Genomic DNA, 25,656 nt, shown 5'->3' with positions numbered 1-25,656 from the left:
TTAAATTCAGGCCTACGATTCTACAAGTGGTTGACCAGGCCCATTTGACTCTATGTGAATGCGGTAAAATGGACTTCCAGTGGACAATAAAGGGAATTGACATTTTGTTGAATAAACTAAGCTTTTGGTTTTCTTTTAGTGGACAAAAGGTGGTATCTTAAGCATGCATTTTTCTGTTTACTGCCATCTCCTGCTCCAAAAGCGATGAATCCGGAGCCTTGGGGTGGGGTGGGGGGGGGCGGGGGGTGTGTGGATGCGGGGGGCGCGGAGGGGGGGGAACATCGCATGGCTGCAAGCTGGCCCACGGATCGCGGCTTTTGTAAATATGAAAAATGGCTGAACTGTGCTTCCCAGGGCACTCCATATTGAGGCAATATCTCTCCCTACCTCTCTCCATCATGAATTCCCACCTTGGCCTGGAGTGGCTGCCGATATGTTAGTTCTCCCATTGGCCCTCCAGCTTTGGGAGCCTACCTGCTGCCACCCTTAACCGGGCGGTGAGCTTACTCCCTCCCCGGAACGGATCTCAAATTCCGGCTTGCAAACCCAGGCTGAAGATCCCAGCCTCAAGGAATTCGGGAGTGAGATATTTGCCCGGGCATGGAGTGATGCGGAGTGAGTGGCACAACTCCGTGCTGCTGGCATTTGGCACGTCAAAACTACCTAAACAGACCCAATCAACCATTCAAGGCTGTGTCCACAAGGCACTGGAGAGCTCTTTTATTTAATAAATAGGAGACTCACCTGCTGTTATTGAGGCCAGTCTGGCATAGTCATATCCCCTCTTGCTGGGCTCGTAGGGCGAGCTATCATCCATTTCCTCACCTGTAATCCAAAGGATTTATCACATTAAGTTCACGTCTGCCTGTTTCAGCCAATGTGTCTTTGCAACCAGCTCAACATTTAAATGGGATGAAATTGTAGGACTGAAATTTTACGCTCCCCTGCCAGTGGGTTTGTAAGCGGTGGATGAGCGTAAAATTCCTCGGATGGGCTTCCTGCTGTTTTCCCACCTGCCTCACCTCGCGGTATTTTCACACTGGGGTGGGCGAGGCCCTCGGGAGGTCCACCATCCCTCGCCCCAATTGAAGCCTTTAAATGGCTGATTGTTGACCACTTAAGGGCCGTTTCCCGCCCAGACTCAATTTCCGGGCCGTCGGGAGGATTTCTAAGTATGGGGGAAGCCTGAAATGTCACCACCCGCACACTAAGCTGCTGGTGAAGGTCCATTGGTGACATGAGGTCTCAGAAGATCCTGCCTCATAACAGGGAAAATAAGGAGGACAGTAGCATCATGGGAATGTTACAGGTCTAGGAATTCTGAGGCATGGACAAATGCTCCAGAGGCATGAGTTCAAATCCCACCACAACATCTGGGGGGGAATTTAAAATCAATTCATTATTCTGGAATAAAATGCTGGTCTCATTAATAATGATCATTAAACAACCAGATTCTTCTAAGTGGTTCATTAATGTCCTTCATGGGAGGACATCTGTGGCTCCTTGCCTGATCTGACCTCACGTGACTCCAGACCCACAACAATGTGTTTTCAGAAATAGTCAATCAAGTCACTCAGTTGCACCAAACCATTGCAAAATCATTGAATAACGAAGGTGACATTTAAGGGGCATCTTGACAAATATATGAATAGGATGGGAATAGAGGGATATGGACCCAGGAAGTGTAGAAGATTGTAGTTTAGTCGGGCAGCATGGTCGGCACGGGCTTGGAGGGCCGAAGGGCCTGTTCCTGTGCTGTACATTTCTTTGTTCTTTGTTCTTTGAAGGGATGATTACCTAGGTACAGGAAACTACAAAAGCACACCCATTCAACCCTGCAAATTTCTTCAAACTAACATCTGGGCCAACATTGAGAGAGCTGTCCAACAGATTAGTCAAGCAAAAGCCCAACATAGTCACCAATTCAGACCTTACAGCCAATGTCAGAGACCCTTCCATCGCCTACTAGAAGGACAAGGACAGCAGACGCATGGGAACACCACCATCTGGACGTTCCTCTTCAAGCCACTAACCATCCTGACTTGGAAATACATCGCCGCTCCTTCACTGTTGCCGGGTCAAAATTCTGCAACTCCCTCCCTATCAGCACTGTGGATGTTCCTACACCACAGGGACTGCAGTGGTTCAAGAAGGCAGCTCACTGCCACTTTCTCAAGGGCAAGGGGAAAGAGTGCAGTTGGCAGTCCCCAGAGAGAGTTTTCGCCAACTCCAGCGTGATGCCACCACCAAACACATCTTCCCTTCACTCCCTCTGTCAGCATTCCGCAGAGATCGTTCCCTCCGAGATAATCTAGTCCACTCCTCCACCATACCTAACACCTCTCCCATCACCCATGGCACCTTCCCATGCAATCGCAGAAGGTGTAACACCTGTCCCTTTTCCCCTTCCATATTTAACATCCCAGGCCCAAAACACTCATTCCAGGTTAAGCAGTGTTTCACTTGCATCTCTTCTAATTTGGTCTACTGCATTCGCTGCTCCCAATGTGGTCTCCTCTATATCGGAGAGACCAAACGCAGACTGGGTGATCGCTTTGCTGAGCATCTTCAGACCCTGACCTTCCCGTTGCTTGCCATTTTAACAAAAGACCCTGCTCCCATGCCCACATGTCTGTGCTTGGCCTGCTGCAATGTTCCAGTGAAGCTCAACGCAAACTGGAGGAACAACATCTCATCTTCCGGTTAGTCACACTGCAGCCTTCCGGCCTGAACATCGAATTCAACAACTTCAGATGATCAGCTCTACCCCACCTCGACCCATTTGTTTTCATCCCATTTCATTTTAACTGTCTTTTACCATTTCTTTCTTTCTTAATATATATTTAACCCCCCCCCCATCTTATCCAACTTTCCTTAACCGTTCTCCTCTTTGTTTCCCCCTTCCCCTCCCCCCACATCTACAGTTCATCCTCTGATGTTAGTTTCCCTGCTGTTTGGCCTTTCACATCTTTTGTTCTCTCTGGGGACTGCCATTAGCACTCTTTCCCCTTTTTTTCTGTGGCCATTAGCTCCCGGTTTCCCTGGGTTTCTGTGGCTATGACTCATCTTTCATTCTCACTCCACAGTATAAATATTTCCCACTTTCTCTGTCTGTTAGCTTTGACAAAGAGTGATCAGACTCGAAACGTTCGCTCTTTTCTCTCCCTACAGATCTGCCAGACCTGCAGAGATTTTCCAGCATTTTCTCTTTCGTAATAGTTAATCGGGGCTGATTTAGCACAGTGGGCTAAATAGCTGGCTCGTAATGCAGAACAAGGCCAGCAGCGAGGGTTCAATTCCCATACCAGCCTCCCTGAACAGGCGCCGGAATGTGGCGACTAGGGGCTTTTCACAGTAACTTCATTGAAGCCTACTTGTGACAATAAGCGATTATTATTAAAGTTCTGAAGGGCCAAGCCTCCCTCACTGCGCCCCAGCTCAAGAAGGACCTTCTTCACCCTCGGTGCTTACCCGGCCCATATAAAACCCGAGGTCGCCACATTCACCTTCCTAAAAAATGCCTTGGGGATGAAGATTGGGAGACACTGAAACACAAACAGCAATCTCGGGAGGACTGTCATCTTCACAGTCTGTACCCTCCCTGCCAATGACAGAGGGAGCACGTCCAACCTATGGAAGTCCCCTTTCATTTGCTTAATCACCCTACCCAAATTTAGTTTATGAAGCTGACCCCAGTCCCTTGCCAACTGAATCCCTAGGTACCTAAAACTCCTTCCCACCACTTTGAACGGCATCTCCCTCAGTCTCCTCTCCTGCCCCCTGGCCTTGTTTGTAACCTGAGAACAGGCCAAATTCCTCCAGTACTCCCATAATTCCTGCAATTCCCCCCAACTGGCCTGCGACATAAAGGAGTAAATCACCCGTATAGACTGAGCCCTATGTTCCACCCCCCCTCTCACTATCCCTTGCCAAATGATCAATGCCCTCAGTGCCATTGCCAAAGGCTCTATGGCTAGGGCAAACAGCAGTGGGGAGAGTGGACACCCCCCGCCTTGTCTCCCTGCACAGACTAAAATATTCTGATTGAACCCGGTTGGTCCTTACATTCTCCACCGGTGCCTGATATAGCAACTGGACCCAATCCACAAATCCCTGCCCAAACCTTCCCAAGACACCCCACAGGTACTTCCGCTCCACCCGATCAAAGGTCTTTTCTGAATCCATGGCCACCACCACCTCGACCTCACATTTAGGTGCCGCCTAATGTTGGACGTCAGGCGTCGTCCCTTCACAAATCCCGTCTGGTCCTCCCCTATTACCCTGGAACACAATCCTCTATACGTGTGGCTAAGATCCTTGCCAGCAATTTCGCATCCACACTCGACAGGGAGATTGGCCTATACGACCCACAGCTCTCCGGATCATTATCTCACTTCAAAATAAGGGAAATCGATGCCTTTGATAACGTTGGGGGGAGCACTCCCAGCTCCTTGGACTCATGAAAAGCCTTTACCAGGAGCGGCCCCAACAGCCCGGAAAACATTTTATAAAACTCCACCGGGTATCCGTCTGTTCCCGGGGCTTTACCCGATTGCATTGCTCCCAATCCATCTATAATCTCCTCCAGCCCAATTGGGGCTCCCAAACCCTCCACCGACTCCTCACCTATCCCAGAAATCGCTTCATACCCTCCTCCCTGGCTGGGGGTTCCGATTTATACAATCCACTATAAAATTCCCAAAACACATCGGGCGGGATTCTCCGACCCCCCCGCCGGGTCAGAGGGGGGGGGGGGGGGGGGGCGTGAATCCCGCCCCGCCGCTCCGACGCCGGCTGCCGAATTCTCCGGTGCCGGTTTTCGGGCGGGGGTGGGGACGCTCCGCGTCAATGAGGGGCCATTGACAGCAGCCCCCCCCCCCGGCAATTCCCCGGTCCCCGATGGGCCGAGCTCCGCCCGTTTTCGGCCAGTCCCGCCGCCGTGAAATGGACATGGTCCATCCCAGCGGGACCTGGCTTGGAGGGTGGTTAGCGGGGTCCACAGGGGGGCGCGGGGGATCCTGCCCCGGGAGGGGGGGGGCACGGTGGCCTGACCCGCAATCGGGGCCCAGCGATCTGTAAGGCCTCTGTAAGGCTCCGCCATGGCCGGCATGGTGAAGAAACCCACTGCGCATCGCAGGAAACACAGCAACGGTTCTGCGCATGTGCCAGAACACGCTGGCAGTCCTGCGCATGCGCCAACTCGCGCCGGCCGGCGGAAAGCCTTCGGCGCCAACCCCTCCAGCGCCGGCCTAGAAGTGCGGGGGGAGAGCCTCCAGGCGGCCTGACGACGGAGTGGTTCAGGCCGCTCTTGATGCAGTACGGGCCGCAACGCCGATTCGGGGAGAATCCCGACCATCATTCACCCCCGCCAGATCCAAAACCACCTTCCCCCCTGTATCTCTTACTTTCCCAATCTCTCTTGCTGCCTCCTGTGTCCTCAGCTGATGCGCCAGCATCCTGCTGGCTTTTTCCCCATATTCATACACCGCCACCTTTACCTTCCTCAGCTCTCCCTCCGCTTTACCTGTGGACAGGAACCCAAATTTCAACTGCAGTCCCTGATGCCCCTTCAGAAGCCCATCATCCGGAGACTCCGCGTACCTCCTGTCCACCTGTAAAATTTCTCCTACCAGCCTGTCTAACTCCACTCGCCCAGCCTTCTCCTTATGGGCCCGAATTGAGATGAGTTCCCCCGAATAACCGCCTTCAGTGTCTCCCACACCACCCCAGCCGAAACCTCACCTGTGTCATTGATCTTTATATATCCCCTCACCCACTCACATACCTCCCCCTCCGCTAATAGCCCCACATCAAACCTACATTGCAGCCGCTGGGCCTTTCCTTTGTTAACTTGCAAGTCCACCCAGTGTGGGGCGTGGTCTGACACCACAATTGCTGAATATTCAGCATCTACCACCTCAGCTAGCAGAGTCCAACACAAAGAAGTCTATCCGGGAATACACCTTGTACACATGGGAGTAGAATGAAAACTCCTTACACCTTGGCCTTCCAAATCTCCGTCGGCTGGCGGAAGTCCGTGCATGCGCGGGAGCGTCAACGGCTGCTGACGTCATCCCATCGTATGCGCGGGGGGGGGTCACTTCTGCATCGGCCATCGCGGAGGCTGTGGCCGAGGCAGAAGGAAAAGAGTGCCCCCACGGCACAGGCCCACTCGCGGATCGGTGGGCCCCGATCGCGGGCCAGGCCACCGTGGGGGCACCCCCCAGGGCCCCCCAGGGCCCCGGAGAGCGCCCGCGCCGCCAGTCCCGCCTGTAAGGTAGGTGGTTTGATTCACGCCGGCGGGACTGGCATGACAGCAGCGGTGGGCCCATCGCGGGCCGGAGAATCGCCGGGGGAGGCCCTTCCATGGATCTATCCCCCATGCGCTCCATAAACCACCGCAGCTCCTTTGCCACAACTGATACCTTCCCAGACCTGGCACTCGACCGATCCAGCCTTGCACCCAAGACCGTGTTAAAATCTCCCCGCATAATCAATCGATGTGAGTCCAGGTCCGGGATCTTCCCCAGCACCCGCCTAACAAACTCAACGTCATCCCAGTTTGGGGCATCTATTTTTACCAATACCACGGCCATTCCCTCCAATTTCCCACTAACCACAATATATCTACCCCCCGGGTCCGCCTCTATCTTCCCCACCTCGAATGCCATCTGCTTATTGACTAGGTTTGCCACACCTCTCATTTTAAAGTCTAATCCTGAATGGAACACCTGCCCAACCCATCCCTTCCTTAACCTAACCTGGTCCCCACCTTCAGCTGTGTCTCCTACAACATAGCGATGACGTTGAGTTTGTTATACGGGTGCTGGGGAAGATCCCGGACCTGGGGCGGGATTTTCCGACCACCCGCCGGGTTGGAGAATCGTCGGGGGGCGGCGTGAATCCCCCCCCCGTCGGCCGTCGAATTGGCGGGGGCAGGAATCGCGCTGCACCGGTCGGTGGGCGCCCCACCCCCGGCAATTCTCCGGCCCGCGATGGGCCGAAGTCCCGCTGCTGTAATGCCAGTCCCGCCGGCGTGAATCAAACCACCTACCTTACCTCCGGGACTGGCGGCGCGGGCGCTCTCCGGGGCCCTGGGGGGGGTGGTGTGGGGCAATCTGGCCCTGGGGGGTGCCCCCACGGTGGCCTGGCCCGCGATCGGGGCCCACCGATCCGTGGGTGGGCCTGTGCCGCGGGGGCACTCTTTTCCTTCTGCCTCGGCCACAGCCTCCACGATGGCCGATGCAGAAGTGAGCCCCCCCCCACGCATGCGATGGGATGACGTCAGCAGCCGCTGACGCTCCCGCGCATGCGCGGACTTCCGCCAGCCGACGCAGTTGGCCCCGGCTGGCGTGGCGCCAAAGGTCTTTCCCGCCCGCCGGCGGCACGCCAACCGTTCCTGCGCGGGCCTAGCCCCTCAAGGTGAATGCTTGGCCCCTAAAGGTGAGGAGAAATCCGCACCTTTGGGGCGGCCCAACGCCGGAATGATTCCGCCACTCCACCCCGCCGGGAACCCCCGCCCCACCGGGTAGGAGAGAATCTCGACCCTGGACTCACATTGATTGAGTCCGCCTTCAGTTGCCTCAAGTGCGCGAACACACGGGTCCTTTTGACTGCCCATTCAGCCCACGAACGTTCCACGTGACCAGCATGGTCGGGGGGCACCCCGTTCCCCCTTCCCTGCTGGTCAACCATAACTAGGCCAGTCTTCGGCACATATCCCGCACCTCCCCTGGCCCGCCCTCGGGCAACTACCGTCGTCAACCTTCCTCCTCCTCCACCTTGAAAGTCCCCTCCCCGTCAGCAGTCTACTCCCCCCCCCCCACCCAACCCCCTCCCACTCCCACTCCCCCTCCCATTCCCCCCCCCAACATCGGTCTTCAGCTCACACCCCAGTTTGCTTCCGTGAACTAGCCTACCCAGCTAGCCTGGCATCCCCCGCCCATGGCGCCGAGCATCTTGTCCCCCACTGGTTCCCCTCCCCCCGCTCTTACTGCAAACATTCAAAACAGTTGAAACAAAGGCAAGAAGTAGAAACAAACAAACCATCCCTCCAAGGTCCGAACCCAAAGACCCACCCTTCTCTAGGAACCGATGTAATCGTGCCACCATCGCCCTCGGCGGCTCACCCCACTGGGGCTTGCGCATCAGTGCCCTGTGGGTACGATCCACCTCCAGCTGTCCACCTCCCCAAGCAGCTTCTCCAGCATCTTCCCCACATACATTCCAGCATCCGATCCTTCAATTCCTTCCGGCAGACCCACGATCCGAATATTCTGCCTCCGCGAACGATTTTCCAAGTCCTCCACTTTCTCCAGCAGCCTCTTCTGTCACGCAGCATCCCAATCTCTGCTGCTATTGGGGTGGACTGTTCCTCCTGTTCCCCTGCCAGCTTCTCCAACCTCTGATCGCCTGTCCCTGGGCTGCCAGTCTCGTCTCCATGCGGTCAACCACCGCTTCGATCGAGTCCACCGCCTGGGCCAGGTCCTCCGCCCGGGCCAGGACCCCCGTCCGGGCCAGGACCTCCGCCCGGGCCAGGTCCTCCGCCCGGGCCAGGTCCTCCGCCCGGGCCAGGTCCTCCGCCCGGGCCAGGTCCTCCACCCGGGCCAGGTCCTCCGCCCGGGCCAGGTCCTCCGCCCCGGCCTGGTCCTCCGCCCGGGCCAGGTCCTCCGCCCGGGCCAGGTCCTCCGCCCGGGCCAGGTGCTCCGCCCGGGCCAGGTCCTCCGCCCGGGCCAGGTCCACTACCCGGGCCACGTCCTCCGCCCGGGCCAGGTCCTCCGCCCGGGCCACGTCCTCCGCCTGGGCCACGTCCTCCGCCCGGGCCAGGTCCTCCACCCGGGCCAGGTCCACCACCCGGGCCAGGTCCTCCGCCCGGGCCACGTCCTCCGCCCGGGCCAGGTCCTCAGCCCGGGCCAGTTCCTCCGCCCCGGCCAGGTCCTCCGCCCGGGCCAGGTCCACCACCCGGGCCACGTCCTCCGCCCGGGCCAGGTCCTCAGCCCGGGCCAGGTCCACCGCCCGGGTCAGGTCCTCCGCCCGGGCCAGGTGCTCCACCCGGGCCAAGTCCTCCGCCCGGGCCAAGTCCTCCGCCCGGGCCAGGTCCTCCGCCCGGGCCAGGTCCTCCGCCCGGGCCAGGTCCTCAGCCCGGGCCAGGTCCACCGCCCGGGTCAGGTCCTCCGCCCGGGCCAGGTCCTCCGCCCGGGCCAGGTCCCCAGCCCGGGCCAGGTCCACCGCCCGGGTCAGGTCCTCAGCCCGGGCCAGGTCCTCCGCCCGGGCCAGGTCCTCAGCCCGGGCCAGGTCCACCACCCGGGTCAGGTCCTCCGCCCGGGCCAGGTCCTCCGCCCGGGCCAGGTCCTCCGCCCGGGCCAGGTCCTCCGCCCGGGCCAGGTCCTCAGCACTCTCCTTCTGCTGTTGGGTGAACTTCTCCATTTAAGAAGCTCACCAATGGTCCATCGACCACTGAGTTGACGGGGTCCAACCCTGTTCGTCCGCCATCTCCACGCGCGTTGTCCGCTCCTCACTCGCCACCACCACCTGGATCGTTCTTTTATGATTACTTCTGGGTGGCAGCTCCATAAACTAGGGGTCAATTTCTTCTGTTCTCAATTCTGCATCTTTCCTCTCCAAAACTCCTGCAACAATCTGGCATTAAGGCCACAAAAAGACCACCATGAGCGAGAGCTGCCAAATGTGCGACCGCTCACTCCATGGTCGCCACCCGAAGTCACATTTGTCCGGATTAAGCTCCATCTGCCATTTCTATGCCCAAGTCTCCAATCTATCTATATCCTGTTGTATCCTCTGACAACCCTCGGCACTATTAACACCTCCGCCAATCTTTGTGTCAGCCGCAAACTTACTAATCAGACCACCCACATTTTCCTACAGATCACTTACATATACTACAAACAACAGAGGTCCCAGCACTGATCCCTGCTGAACACCGCTAGCTACAGATCTCCATTCAGAAAAACACCTTTCCACCGCTACTCTCTGTCTTGTATAACCAAGCCAGGTCTGTATCCATCTAGCCAGCCCACCCCGAATCCCATGTGATTTTAGTTTTAACCATGAGATAGTTTGAGGAAGTCTCTCGTTACTCACAACCAGGCACCTACGAGGTGCTGTGATCAGCAACGGCAGAATTGTACTCAACCACAATTTCTAACCTTAAGGCCCCGGCATATCCCCTACTCTCCCATTACCACCTAGACAGGGATCAGGGGGTCAACCCTGGTTCAATGAGGAGTGTAGGAGAGCGTGGCAGGAGCAGCAACAGGCATACCTGAAAATGAAGTGCCAAACCGGTGAAGCTACAACACAGGACTATATGTACTCCAGGCAGCAGAAGCAGCATGCTGTGGACAGAGCTAACTGTTCCCAAAATGAAGATATCTGCTCAACGTTTTGTAGTCTTGCCACATCTAGTCAACATGGTGTTGGCCAATTTAACAGCTAAACAGAAGGAAGGATACCACAAATAACCCTACTCTCAGCGATGGAGTAACTGAGTGCATCATGCAGAAGACAAGGTTGATGCATTTGCAATCTTCTTCAGCCACAAATGCTGAGCGAATAATCCACCTTGGCAACATCATGAGGTTCCCAGCATTATCGATGCCAGTCTTCAGACAATTCAATTCACTGTCTCTGATATCGAAGAACGCCTTCAGGCCCTGAACACTGCAAAGGCTATGGACCCCGGCAACATCTAAGTTTGTGCTCTCGAACGAGTTATGCCCCTAGCCAAGCTACTGGACTAGCATCTACCCGAAAACATGGAAAATTGCCCAGTTACGTCCTGTCCACATAAAAGAGGACAGGTTTAAACTAGGCAATTACCGACAAAGTGATGGAAGGTGTAATTGACAGTGTTATAAAGCGACACTCAGCAATAAAATGCTCACTAATGCTTAATTTGGGTTTTGCCAGGATCACTCAACTCCAAAACTCATCATAGCCTTGGTCTAAGCATTGACAAAAAGGGTGAACCCAAGGGGTGGGGTGAGAGTGACTGCCCTTGACATCAAGGCAGCATTTGAACGGTGTGGCATCAAAGAGCACTGGAAAAATTGGAGTCAATGGGAATCAGGGGGGAAACTTTCCATTGGTTCAACGAACAACGAAAGAACAAAGAAAAATTACAGCACAGGAACAGGCCCTTCGGCCCTCCAAGCCTGCGCCGATCCAGTTCCTCATCTAAAACTGTCGCCTATTTTCTAAGGATCTGTATCCCTCTGCTCCCTGCCCATTCATGTGTCTGTCTAGATACATCTTAAATGACGCTATTGTGCCCGCCTCGACCATCTCCGCCGGCAATGCGTTCCAGGCACTGACCACCTTCTGCGTAAAGAACTTACCACGCATATCTCCCTTAAACTTTTCCCCTCTCACCTTGAACTCGTGACTCCAAGTAATTGAGTCCCCCACTCTGGGAAAAAGCTTCTTGCTAACCACCCTTTCTATACCTCTCATGATTTTGTAGAACTCCCCTCAACCTCCATCTTTCTAATGAAAATAATCCTAATCTACTCAACCTCTCTTTATAGCTAGCACCCTCCATTCCAGGCAACATCCTGGTGAACCTCCTCTGCACCTTCTCCAAAGCATCCACATCCTTTTGGTTTGAGTCACACCTAGCACAAAGGAGGATGAACGTGTTTATTAGATGTCAATTATTGCAGCCTTAGGACATCACTGAAGTGACCCAGGCCCAAACATTTCAGCTGCTTCAACAATGACCTTCCTTTCATTGTAAGGTCAGAAGTGGGAGCATTGGCTGGTACTATGTTCAGCACCACCCCGGATATGCGGGTAAGGTCGATTGGCCATGCTAAAATTGATCCTTAGTGTCCAAGGATGTGCAGGTTAGGTTATGGGGCCAGGGTGGGGTGGACAGGGGAGTAGGCATGGGTATGGTGCTCTTTCAGAGGGTCAGCACAGATGCGATGGACTGAATGACCTCCTTTTGGACTGCCGGGTTTCGATAATTCTATTCTATGATTCCATGATTTTACCATCGCAACTCTTCAGATATTGAAGCAACTTGTGTCGATTCTAAAACTAGCGGTCACTGTTTCAAAAATAAAGGGATCGCCCGTTTAAAATAGAGATGAGGAGAAGTTTTTTTCTCTCAGAGAGTGGTGAGCCTTTCTTTTAAGGCAGAGCTCAGTAGATTCTTCATTAACAAGAGGGTGAAGGTTATCGGCAGTCAGCGTGAATGAGGGTTTGATGTTACAGTCAGATCAGCCATGATCTTATTGAATGGTGGAGCAGGCTCGAGGGGCCGAGTGGCCTCCTCCTGCTCCTAATTTGTACATTCGTACATGCAGCATGCCCTGGCCAACATTGAGACTATGTTTGGTAAGCGGCAAGTAACATTCTTGCAACACAAGTGCCAGTCAATGACCATCTGCAGCAAGAGAGCATCTGGCCATCTCCCCTTGATGTTCAACACCATTATTATTGCAGACTGCCCCACCATCAACATTCTGGGGTTACCATCAACCAGAAACTTAACTGGTTAGCCATAAAAATACCGTGGCTACAAAAGCAAGTCAGAGACTGGAAATTCTGCAGTGAGTAATGATGTGTTGGGTGTTCTGGATCACATACAGGTCACCAACACTTGAAGTAGTGCAACACTATTTTATTGAATCATTAACTGTTTAAACATACTCAGACTGTGGGTTAATACGATACTAGCTTCAACTAAAGACCTTTGCCTTGTCCTAATCAGTCGATGCACTCAGCACATGGTGAATGTCTGTGTTGCAGGCTGTGAGCTCTGTCCTCCTAGCCAGCTGTAACTCGAATGAGCGGGAACTCTGATGCCCCCTGCCTTTATAGTGCGTGTGCTCTCACTGGTGATTGGCTGAGGTGTTGTGTATGTTGATTGGTCCCACTGTGTGTCCATCAGTGTGTGTCTGCACCATGATATACTGGTGTATATTATGACATCCCCCCTTTTATAAAAAATGTACCTGCGTGGCAATAAATAGTGTGTGGTGAATGTTCCTGACTACGTGTGTGCGAAGTATTTACAGGACTATTTCATGAAAACTAAGCTATTTACATGGGAAGGTGCCTGGTGCAGAAAAACAGTGTGTCACAAGAATAACGAGATGAGCACTATATACAAACCACTTGAACGATTAAACGGAAGAACAGAACAAATCAGAAAGTCCATAAGTCCACAAAGTTCACAAATTAAGTCTGAGGTGGGCGACGAATTCTGGTTGACCGCCTCAAGGGTGCGTCGGGAGCTGCCGGCTGAGGAGCGGGCTGGACTGAGTCAGAGTGAGGAGGATGCAGAGTGACCGGAATCTCTGCATAGTCCAGGTCAGGGTCAACAGGAGGGCGTGGCACTGGCGGAGGATCACGTAGCGAGTGCGGAACGAGACGAAGGGCACGTCGATTGCGGCCCTATCTGACCGATAGGGTCCAGTTTGGTAGACCAACCAGGAACAAGCGGGGAGCCACCTGCCGAAGAACCACAGCAGTTGCAGACCAGCAACCATCTGGAAGATTAATGCGGACATTGTCATCTGGAGCCAGAGCAGGGAGATCAGCTGCACGGGAGTCATGAGCCGCCTTGTGTTGTGCACAAGACAGCTGCATCCGTTGAAGGACCGGAACGTGGTCGAGGTCTGGGACATGAATGGACGGCACCGTCGTCCTCAGGGTGCGACCCATGAGCAGCTGGGCTGGCGACAGGCCAGTGGACAGTGGGGCTGAGTGATAGGCCAGCAGGGCGAGGTAGAGTTCGGACCCAGCATCGGCAGCCTTGCAGAGGAGCCGTTTGACTATGTGGACGCCCTTCTCTGCTTTGCCGTTGGATTTGGGGTACAGGGGACTGGATGTCACATGCACAAAGTTGTACCTCTTGGCAAAATTGGACCATTCTTGGCTTGCGAAGCAGAGGCCATTGTCCGACATCACAGTGAGTGGGATGCCGTGACGAGCAAAGGTGGCCTTACAGGCACGGATGACTGCAGACAATGTGATGTTGTGTAAACGTACCACCTCCGGGTAGTTTGAAAAGTAGTCTACAATCAGGACATAGTCCCTGCCCAGCACGTGAAACAGGTCGATGCCCACTTTGGTCCAAGGGGACGTGACTAACTCATGGGGCTGTAGGGTCTCACCCATGAGCAGCTGGGCCGGCTGGAAGCGCTGACAAGTGGGGCAGATGAGCACTGTGTTGGCTGTGTCGTCATTGATGCCGGGCCAGTACACTGCCTCTCGGGCCCATCGGCGGCACTTTTCCACGCCAAGATGGCCCTCGTGTAGCTGTTCCAAGATGAGCTGGCGCATGCTGTGTGGAATGACAATGCGGTCCAGTTTCAGGAGAACACCATTAACTACCGCCAGATCACCTCTGACGTTATAGAACTGCGGACATTGGCCCTTGAGCCACCCATCAGTTAGGTGGCGCATGACACGTTGTAGCAAAGGGTCAGCCGCCGTCTCGAGGCAAATTTGGACGAGGCGTTCATCCGTGGCCGGTAGATTGGAGGCCACGAAGGCCACATGGGCGTCAACCTGGCAGGCAAATCTCGCTGGGTCCCACGGACTGTTGACAGCCCTGGACAGAGCGTTGGCAATGATGAGGTCTTTGCCCGGGGTGTATACGAGCTGAAAGTCATATTGCCCAAAACTTGAGCTTGAGAAGAATACGCTGGAGGCGAGGCGTCATGTCGTTCGAGTCTTTCTGTATTATATTGACCAGCGGGCGATGGTCGGTCTCGACGGTGAATTGAGGAAGGCCGTACACATAATCGTGAAACTTGACGACACCGGTCAGAAGGCCCAGGCACTCCTTTTCTATCTGTGCGTAGCACTGCTCCGTGGGGGTCATGGCGCGTGACGCATATGTAATGGGGGCCCATGATGAGGCCACATCGCGTTGCAGGAGCACCGCCCCAATGCCGGATTGGCTGGCATCGGTCGAAATTTTGGTCTCTTTTGCTGGATCAAAGAAAGCTAAGACCGGGGCCGTGGTGAGTTTTGTTTTGAGTTCTCTCCATTCGTGCTCGTGGGCAGGGAGCCATTGGAAGTCTGTTGTCTTCCTGACCAGGTTCCTGAGAACCGTGGTATGAGAGGCGAGGTGAGGGATGAACTTCCCTAAAAAGTTGACCATGCCCAGAAATCGGAGGACCGCCTTCTTGTCCTCTGGCGTTTTCATGGCTGTGATAGCAGCCACCTTGTCCGCACCCGGCCGCACACCCAACTGGGAGATGTGGTCCCCTAGGAACTTGAGTTCCATCTGACCAAACGAGCATTTGGCTCTGTTGAGGCGTAGGCCCTGCTCACGTATGCGTTTGAACACGCGCTGGAGGCGACTGACATGCTCCTGTGGGGTGGTGGACCAAATGATTATGTCGTCGACATAGACGCGAACACCTTCAATGCCTTCCATCATTTGTTCTATGATCCTGTGGAACACTTCTGACGCCGATATGATCCCAAACTGCATCCTGTTGTAACAATATCTGCCAAAGGGGGTATTAAATGTACAGTTTCCTGCTGGATTTGTCGAGCTGGATTTGCCAGAATCCTTTCGAGGCGTCGAGTTTGGTGAAGAGCTTGGCGCGAGCCATCTCGCATGTGATCTCTTCGCGCTTGGGAATTGGATAATGCTCCCTCATGATATTGCGATTCAGGTCCTTGGGATCAATGCCAATTCTCAGCTCGCCGGAAGGCTTCTTTACGCACACCATGGAACTGACCCAGTTGGTTGGTTCCGTAACTCTGGAGATCACTCCTTGGTCCTGGAGATCCTGCAGCTGCTGCTTGAGGCGGTCCTTATGGGGTGTTGGGACCCTGCGAGGTGCATGCACCACAGGCGTGGTGTTCTGTTTGAGTAGGATCTTGTAAGTATATGGGAGCGTGCCCATGCCTTCGAAGACGACGCGGTGCTGGTCGATGATGGCGTCGAGTTGCGCCCTGAAGTCAGCGTCCTGGAAGGCAGACATGTCATCAGGAGAGAGAGAGTGCACTCTCTGAACGAGGTTCAACAGCTTGCATGCCTGTGCGCCAAGCAGGGAGGTTTTCGAGGAGCCCACGATCTCGAAAGGAAGGATGGCTTTGCGTGACCTGTGCGTCACTTGTTGGCACGAGCCACTAGCAGGAATGACGTTGCCATTATAATCCAATAGCTGGCTGGCTGATGGAAGGATGGCTGGTTTGACATGAAGGCTTTGGAAGTCAGACCGCGCAATGAGATTGGCGGAGGTACCAGTGTCCAGGTGGAATCGTATTTGGGACCGGTTGACCATCAGGGTGGCACACCACTCATCGTCTGGATCGATGCTGTATACCGACAGCGGCTGGTGTCTTTGCTTCGGGGACAGCCTGTTTTTCGTTACGACACCGACTCGAAAAGGCGCCTTCGGGTCCTCGGTGTCACTGCTGTGTGGGAGGTCCGCATCGGACTCGGTGACCGTGGGTTGAATTGTCCGAACATTCCTGCGAGGCTGGCTGAAGCGATATGAATTGGCAGGCTGAGCTGCACGGCAGAAGGCAGCATAGTGGCCAAGTCTTCCACATCGTAGGCATTGTCAAGATTTTACAGGGCATTGCCACTTTAAATGGGCGTAGCCACAGTTGCCACACGTCGTGATGTCAGCACGTTCGCTGCGCCACCATGCATGCGCGGTGCGGTCCTGCGTGGTGCGCGCCTGCGCATTACATTCCTCAATGTCGCCGTCCACTCGTTTGGTGCACACAAGAGTCCGCGAAAAGCGCGCGAAATGGCCACCCTCATCCAGGCTGAGGCCCTGGAGGTGCTCAATCACTTGGACCCGTTCCGCCCCGTGGGGACCTTGCCGCGCTGTTTCAGCCACTTGTATGTGGGAGTACCGACTGGTGGCGTTTTCATGTAAGACACAGGTCTCGATGGCGGTCGCGAGGGTGAGTTGCTTTACTTTGAGGAACTGCTGTAGTAGGGGGTCCAACTGAACACCAAAAATGATCTGGTCGCGTATCATGGAGTCGGAGGTGGGTCCGTAGCTGCAAGATTGCGCAAGGATACGGAGGTGCGTGAGAAAGGATTGGAAAGGCTCATCCTTACCCTGCAAACGCTGCTGGAACACGTAGCGCTCAAAACTTTCATTCACCTCTACGCTGCAGTGAGTCTCAAACTTGAGGAGAACCGTCTTGAACTTCCTTTTATCTTCATCATCCGCAAAGGTGAGAGAGTTGAAAGAAGCATGGTCCCCGGCCTTGGAGAGGAGAATAGCAACCTTCCTGGTATCCGAGGCACCATCCCTGTCTGTGGCTTCGAGGAAGAGCTGGAAGCGCTGTTTGAAAATCTTCCAGTTGGCCCCGAGGTTGCCGGCGATGCGGAGCGGCGGCGACGGGCTGATGTTGTCCATGTCGCAGGATGCCGGAACGCTGGCGGAAGGCAGATCACTTGCAGGTAGGTCTAAGAAGTGTTAATATCCCTCAACTCCTGGCAGCATGATGTGTTGGGTGTTCTGGATCACATACAGGTCACCAACACTTGAAATAGTGCAACGCTATTTTATTGAATCATTAACTGTTTAAACATACTCAGACTGTGGGTTAATATGATACTAGCTTTAACTAAAGACCTTTGCCTTGTCCTAACCAGTCGATGCACTCAGCACATGGTGAATGTCTGTGTTACAGGCTATGAGCTCTGTCCTCCTAGCTAGCTGCAACTCAAATGAGCGGCAACTCTGATGCCCCCTGTCTTTATAATGCGTGTGCTCTCACTGGTGATTGGCTGCGGTGTTGTGTGTGTTGATTGGTCCCACTGTGTGTCCATCAGTGTGTGTCTGCACCATGATATACTGGTGTATATTATTGACGAATGTGATATAAAATAGTTACTTTAGAGATATTAGTTAATGTAATGTAGAAATAAGCCACTTTGATTCTGGTTAGTTCAGAGACAAAGGATGTTAGACCGCATGTGGAAAGCAGGAAGAGGTGTGTCTACGAGAGTGATGCTGGATTGATAGGGGCCAGAGGAAGGGATTGGAAGTGAGCCAATCAGAATAGATCAAACAGGTCAGGAGGGATATAGGCTGACCTATGGGCGTCGAGTATGTGAAACTTGATACCATTTGAATTGATTTGCAGAGAACCCTTTGTCTCTTTGTTCATTCGCTTTCTGGGATGTAGGAGACTGGATGTCTCTTATGTTTCTGTGAAATGAATCAAGCTTGCAAGCTGAATAAAATAACTAATGTTATACCTGCAAATCCATCTCGCCTTTTATTGAGGCCAGACTGACGGATAAAGAAATTTGGGATTCAACATTATGACAAGTAATTCTCCATCTTGACCCCCACAAAGCCTGTCTCCAAGGCACAAGTCAGGAGTGTAATGGAATACTCTCCACTTGCCTGGATGAGTGCAGCTCCAACAACACTCAAGAAGCTCCACACCACCCAGGACAAAGCAGCCCACTTGACTGGCACCAGACTCACCATTTCAGGGGGCAGTTTACATTTCTGTGGGTCTGGAGTCACATGTAGACCAGGCCAAGTAAGGATGATAGGGTTTCTTCACGAAAGGGCATTACTGAACCTGATTAGTTTTTATAACAATCGATGATAGTTGTCATGGTCACCATTACTGAGACTAAGAACTTGGAATGACATTGCCATTGTCGTTGGAGAGGAAGTCATTGAAATTTACCACATGATAGACACATAGTCATCTAACCTAATCCCACTTTCCAACTTTAGGCCCGTGTTTACACCACACGGACTGCAGCGGTTCATGGGCGCGGCTCATCACCACCCTCTAAAGGGAGAGATCGGCAATAAATGCTGACCTTACCAGCAATGATCACATCACAAGGACAAAATCAATAGACATGATCAATGTATGTAAATGTAATACAGTCATTTCAACACTAGATGGCTCACAGTCAGCAACTATAAGAACTGGTTTCCAGCCATTTCTAAGTCATATGACATGATGATGTGATTCAGAACAGTTAACAAGCAAGACATCGAATAGCTAGAGCGAGAGAAGTAGAGCAAGTTTGTTATAATAGTGTATAGTTATATAGTTATCTGTATTGTACTTTAATTCTTTATTGTTAGTTTAGTATTGAGCAAAAGAACTCACAGTTTATTATTTTATTACTCATTAAATAGTTCATCTTTCAACAAGAAGACTATTGGTCATTTTATCATCCTGCTGGATTCAAGAGTAATATATATATTTTAGATAAGTTATTATTTGAAATATAACAAAGAGCTTTCAGAGAACTACAAAATCATAGAACCTCTACAGTGCAGAAGGAGGCCATTCGGCCCATCGAGTGTGAACCGGTGCTCTGAAAGAAAGACGCCCAGTACCCCCACCCTATCTGCGCAATCTTACCTAACCTGTACATTCCTGGACACTAAGGGGCAATTTAGCATGGCCAATCCACATAACCCGCACGTCTTTGGACTTTGAGAGGAAACCGGAGCACCCGGAGGAAACCCACGCAGACACGGGGAGAAACTGCAAACTCCACACAGGCAGTAACCCGAGGTTGGAATTGAACCCCAGCTCCCTGGCGCTGTGAGGTAGCACTGCTAACCACTGTGCCACCATACTGGCCCAAATAGGGAGGAATGACGAGAATTCTTTTTACGTAGCAAGTCGTGATCTAGATCTCATTGCCAAGAAGCTGATTCATTAGTGACTCCAAAAAAGGGAAACATTGCTGAAAACAGCAGAGGAAAGTGTGATCATTTGAATAGCTCTTTCAAAAAGCCAGGTATGTTGGGCCAGATGACTTTCTCCTATGTCGATGCTTGTACCAGCTCCAGTTGATTGGCCATTGTGGTGGGTCCAAAAGGTCTCTCTGTTCTGTCCTATCATTCCTGTGATTCTGCAGGTGGCAATATATAGGCTAGGTGCACACAATTAGCCTCAGCACTGCTGAAGAACAAATCATTCCTCAGGGTCCCCGTCCTCCACAGGTACACCGTGAAGTGTCCAGATGATAAGCAATGGCACCTGTTGGCACTCACTAACTGGAAGTGGCCACTTTGGCAGGGAAACCATACAATCCACAAGGATTGTGCTTTCTGGAGTCTAAGTACCAAAGAGCCACCAAGAACTTTGTGACATTAACTCGGACGGCCTGGGTCTCTGCCCACCTACTGAGCTGTCAGTCTCAGCTCACTGCCTCTAACGATCTGGCTATTAGCTACTTCTGTACCATCTCCTACAGGAGTCTCTTCCACCAGAGGACAGCGGAAAACTGGGAAGATTGGAGACTTGGCATCCCGATAGCAGCCCGAGCTGCTGCTGCTCTGTTTTCGACTAACTCCAGCCAGGATTGTCTGAAGGTAGTGCTTGTGGCAAATTGGCAAGCACAGCTACCGCGTCACCTCTCCACACTAACCCCCTCCCCCTCCACTCTCCTCCCGACATCACCTTAGCCACTGAATCCTATCAGAATTTAATTGCAGGCCACCCCTGTAAAGGTTGGATCCAGCTGGGTCACCTTCAGTGATTTATTTTTTGATTGAAACAAATCCACCTTTCTACAATGCTGGATGGTACAAGATGTTCTGGCAGGCGGGGGATTACTTGTGGTGTCTGAGTTGGAACTAGGGCAGCCCTTAGTTACATCAAATCATTAAATCAAGGAGAGAAACAGCCCTCAGCATCTGAAAAGCGCCTAGTTCCACTGCTCCTAATGGCAACTAATTAGGCAGCTAGCCCAGTTAGATACATGCTGCCCCACGTCTAAGCAACAGGGGGAGACCACCTGGGCCTCAGGGCCAGTCAGTGCCCTCCGCCAAAAAAGCAATTCAAAGACATTTTCAGCTGAAGACTCCGCTCCTCAAATTGTTTTCTTTAAAACCATTAGAAACTTAGGTACAATGGCCAAGATCAACATCATATAATATGTTCCGGGAAATGATGAGCGATGTGTTGCATCCCCTCGAGTACCATCCATCCTTTGTGTTTTATGGGTTTTGTTGCCCTCTGGGATGAGGAATGATGGAATCTGAAAGCTTCCTTCAGGGCCATTTTTTCCCCCTCCCACTGAGAGACTTTCCAGATGTTTCCTTCTGGTTCATGTCAGTAAAGAGTAAAACAGGCAACATGCCCCTGATCACTGCCTCCCTCCCCCCTCCATCCCCACTGGAATTCCACCCGCCCCCCCCCCCATCTCTCCCAGGCCTAATGTTCTACTCCAATAAATGTTGCCTAATGAAAGCATTTATTTTACAGGGGTCACTCAGCGGTTGCCAAGGCGATTCATATCTTTGCTCATGCATTTTACTCAAGGTGGACTGTCAGCTTAAAGAAAAACTTTTTCTTTTCTGAAATACTTCCCCAATGTATATTGAAAAAAAATGTTGTTCTAAACTTTGTTTTTGTTTTTTTTGTTAATATTACGCAGCAGAGCCTTTGTATTTTTGGAGCAACACACCCTAGTGACGGACCCCTGCAGAGCACCGGCCTATGTATGTGATGAACACTTGAGTCAATAGCAGTGGGGAGATAACTATGGGAATGGGAAAGACCACTGAAACTACTGGTTTAAAAATAAGGGACGGGATTGTCCGACCCCCCGCCGGGTCGGAGAATTGCTGGGGGCTGGCGTGAATCCCGCCCATGCCGGTTGCCGAATTATCCGGCACCGGATATTCGGCGGGGGTGGGAATCGCGCCACGCTGGTTGGCGGGCCCCCACCCCCGGCGATTCTCCAGCCCGTGATGGGCCGAAGTCCCACTGCTGGAATGCCTGTCCCACCGGCGAGAATCAAACTACGGGACAAGGCGGCGCGGGCGGGCTCCGGGGTCCTGGGGGGGGCGCGGGCCGATCTGGCCCCGGGGGGTGCCGCCACGGTGGCCTGGCCCACGATCGGGGCCCACCAATCCGCGGACGGGCCTGTGCTGTGGGGGCACTCTTTTCCTTCCGCCTTCGCCATGGTCTCCACTATGGCGGAGGCGGAAGAGACCCCCTCCACGGCGGATGTGCGGGGATGCCGTGAGCGGCCGCTGACGCTCCCGCGCATGCGCCGCACGGCAAAGTCATTTCCGCGCCAGCTGGTGGGGCACCAAAGGCCTTTCCCGCCAGCTGGCGGGGCGGAAATCAGTCCGGCGCGGGCCTATCCCCTCAAGGTGAGGGCTCGGCCCCTCAAGATGCGGAGAATTCCGCACCTTTGGGGCAGCGCGCTGCCGGACTGATTCACACCGTTTTTGGTTCCGGTCGGCGGACATCGCGCCGATTGCGGAGAATCCCGCCCAAGCACTCACTGATTGATGACGGAAGTGAGGAGAACTTATGTTCTCTCAGAGGGTCTTGAATATCTGGAACTCCCTTCTTCAAAAGGCAATGGAAGTGGAGTCTTTGAATTTTTTTAAGGCACAGCTAGATAGAATCTTGATTAACAAGTGTGGGGGGGGGGGGGGGGGGAGGCAGCAATTTGGGAGTTGAGGTTACAATCAGATCAGCCATGATCTTTTTGAATGGTGATGCAGACTTGAGGGGCCGAGTGGCCCACTCCTGCTCCTGCTCCAGACCCGTATGTATGTACGTCCGTCTGTACCTCAAAGATGAAAGGGTTATCAGTATCTCCATAGATAGCTACCATCAGCATAAGAACTGAGCCCAAGCTGAACACTGCCACCCAAACATACTTGCAGTGTACGTTGGAACAATAAAGAACTAGTTTCCTGAACTGCCTTTCTGATAATGACCATATTCATAGCCATCAGTCTTGGACAGAAATATTCTAAATGTTGGATTGAAACTCAAAGGGAGGGGGTGGGTGCTTGGGGACTAAGTGTGTCAAAGAAGTTTGGTTCCCTGGGAAAGAGTGAGGTAGGAGACGGTGTAAAAGGAATCTTAATTTTAAGACTGAGGAAAGGAGAGAGAAAACAGCATGGCATGTATCACAGGAGACCATGCTGCCCACTGTGCCTCTGCCTTACTCTGCCAGTTAGCCAGTAAGACTGTGCCTTGCTCTTTCTCTATAGCCCTGCTTACTTTTTCTTTCTACACATATATCCAATATTCTTTTGAAAGTTACGATCAAAGTCGTTTCCATCACCCTTTCAGGCAGTACATTCCAGATCACAGCAGCTCATGGTGTAAAGATACAAACTCTCCTCAATCTCCTCTCATTTCTTTGCCAATCATCTTAAAATACAGGAGCTTAAAAAGAAACACTAGCCAAAGGAAGATTGCTAAAAATAGACACAAAAAGGTAGTGGGAGAGAGAGAGAACACACACAGACAGCAAATACATTTCTACATTGCTCATTGTGTACAAAGGGGCAGCCCCAAAGAGCATCTTTTGCAGGGTATCAGGTGATTGTCAAACCAGTGTGGAGCTGCATCAATGGTTTTTATGAAAGCGGGGGAGGTTGAGACTGGAGTTCCAGTTGTCTGAAGGGCTAGTGGTGGAGGGAATGGGGAGCAAAATGAAGGCCAGTGTTGGAGGATGGAAGCCCGGGTACAAGGATACGGAAGGAGAAATAAGTGGCAGGCTTCGAAAGTGAGGAAGAAAATCTTACGGCTGTTACTGCAGACATGGGAAACTCTTTGGGATTTAGAAGAATGAGAGGAGATCTTATTGAAACATGTAAGAATCTGAGGGGGCTTGACAGGGTAGATGCTAGGAGGATGTTTCCATGTGCGAGGATATAAAACTACAGGGCTGATTTTAAAAATAAGATGGAGTTGAGGAGGAATTTCTTCTCTGAGAAGGTCGTTAGTGTTTGGAATTCTCTTCCCCAGAGATCGGTGGAGGCTGGGTCATCGAATATATTCAAGGGGGAGTCTGACAGACTTTTGATCTGCAAGTGGGTCGAGAGTTATGGCAGGGAGGCTGGAAAGAGATATTAGATGAGGCATGGTCTTATTCAACAGCGGGACAGGATCGAGGGGCCGAATGGCCTACTCCTTGCTCCTGCTTCTTACATTTGTATGGGAAGAAAATTATGCTGCGTGAGAACATAGGAATACAGACTTTAATGTAGATGGGATCATGGGTATTCTGGATGATTTCTGAATATAAAGCAGGGAGATTGGCGAGTACAGGGATAAAATAGGAATAAGAATGGGCAAATTCCAGAGAGGAGGTGGCATTGTGGTAATGTCACTGGACTAAAGCTCAGGCTTCAGCAAGACAGGTTCAATTCCCACCGCAGCAGATGATGAAATTTGAATTCAATTAATAAAGTCTGGAATGGAAAGCTAGTCTCAGTAACGGTGACCAGGAAACTATGTTTGATCACCGTAAAAATCCATCTGGTTCACTACTGTCCATTTCAGGAAGGAAATCTGCCATCCTACTTGGTCTGGCCTACATGTGACTCAACGATGTGGTTGACTCTTAGCTGCCTCCGAAATGGCCCAGCAAGCTACTCAATCCAAAGGCAATTAGATATGGGCAACGAATACCCACCTTACAATGCCCACATCCCATGTAACAATGAAGAAAAAGAAAAGAGATCCATGGAAGGAAACTGAGTTTGATGTTGTATTTATTTTTATAACATGGATTACTAATTTACAGGTAAACTTGATTGTTGTATGTGACGCAATCAATGCATGATCTGTGTTCCAATTGAATACTTCAAGAATGCACAACAATGTAATCTTGGTGCTTCAAATGTGACCACAACGCAGATATGGAGACACTGAGACAGACAGACATTCCCTTTAGGTCTGATGTGAGAGAAGACATAAGAGAAGGTGCAGAAAAGATTTGCGAGATTGGTTCCAGAGACAATGGGCGGGATTCTCCTTTCCGGGGACTGAGTCCCCACGCCGGCGGGAAAACCGGCGGGAAAACCGGCGCCAACCACTCCGGCGTCAACAGCTCCCAAAAGTGTGTAATTCTCCGCACTTTTGGGGGCTAGGTGGATGCCGGAGGGGTTGGCGCTGCGCCAGCTGCGCCGGAGGGACTGCGCTAGTTTGCGCATGCGCCAAAGGGCCGGCATGATCTTGGGCATGCGCGGAACCGCCGGCGTGTTTTTCTGCATGCACGGGGGGTTCTCTTCTCTGCGCTGGCCATGGCGGAGCCCTGCAGTGGCCGGCGTGTAAGGAAGGAGTGCCCCCACGCCACAGGCCCGCCCACAGATCGGTGGGCCCCGCTCGCGGGCCAGGCCACCGTGGGGACCCCCCCCAGGGTCGGATCCACCCGTGCCTCCCTGAGGACCGCCCCAGCCGACTTACCTGCCAGGTCCCACCGTGTGGGACCATACGTAACCCATGACGGCGGGACTGGCCAAAAACGGACAGCCCATCGGGGCCCGGAGAGTTGCCGGTCGTGGGGGTGGGGGGTGGGGGCTGCCAACGGCCCCCAATGGCATGGTGTGAACCCGCCCCCACCCGGAAACCGGCGCCGGAGAATACAGCAGCTGGCGTTGGGGCGGCGGGGTGGGATTTGCGCCGCTCCCATAGGGATTCTCCGACCTGGCGGGGGGTCGCTGAATGAACTTCAGTTATGTGGATAAAATTGAAAAGCTGTGGTTCTTCTTAGAGAAGAGAGTGTTGGGAGGACATTTGGTAGAGATATTCAAAATTATGAGGGGTCTAGAGAGAGCATTCCCAGCGCCTGAACCTGAGGACACGGACGAAGGTAATGTGCAGAATAAGATAAACTGTCATAAGAAAAGGCTTTTATATGCAGTAAATGGAAGGAGGGTG

At 52.7% G+C, this 25,656-nt stretch overlaps 1 protein-coding gene across 2 annotated transcripts in view; it reads right to left on the bottom strand.

Moving 5' to 3' along the window:
* gfra4a (GDNF family receptor alpha 4a) overlaps positions 1-25,656 on the bottom strand; it is a 261,102-nt gene that overhangs the window by 98,379 nt on the left and 137,067 nt on the right. For both annotated transcript variants that reach the window (XM_072497669.1, XM_072497668.1), the window contains one exon: positions 745-825. In XM_072497669.1, the coding sequence (XP_072353770.1) occupies positions 745-825 (81 nt within the window). The remainder of the gene's footprint in view (positions 1-744; positions 826-25,656) is intronic.

This window comes from Scyliorhinus torazame, chromosome 3 (assembly GCF_047496885.1).
Source record: "Scyliorhinus torazame isolate Kashiwa2021f chromosome 3, sScyTor2.1, whole genome shotgun sequence".
In the NCBI taxonomy this organism is placed as follows: Eukaryota; Metazoa; Chordata; class Chondrichthyes; order Carcharhiniformes; family Scyliorhinidae; genus Scyliorhinus; species Scyliorhinus torazame.
Note: the sequence above shows the minus strand (reverse complement) of the source record. Positions and strands in the feature narration are given on the sequence as shown.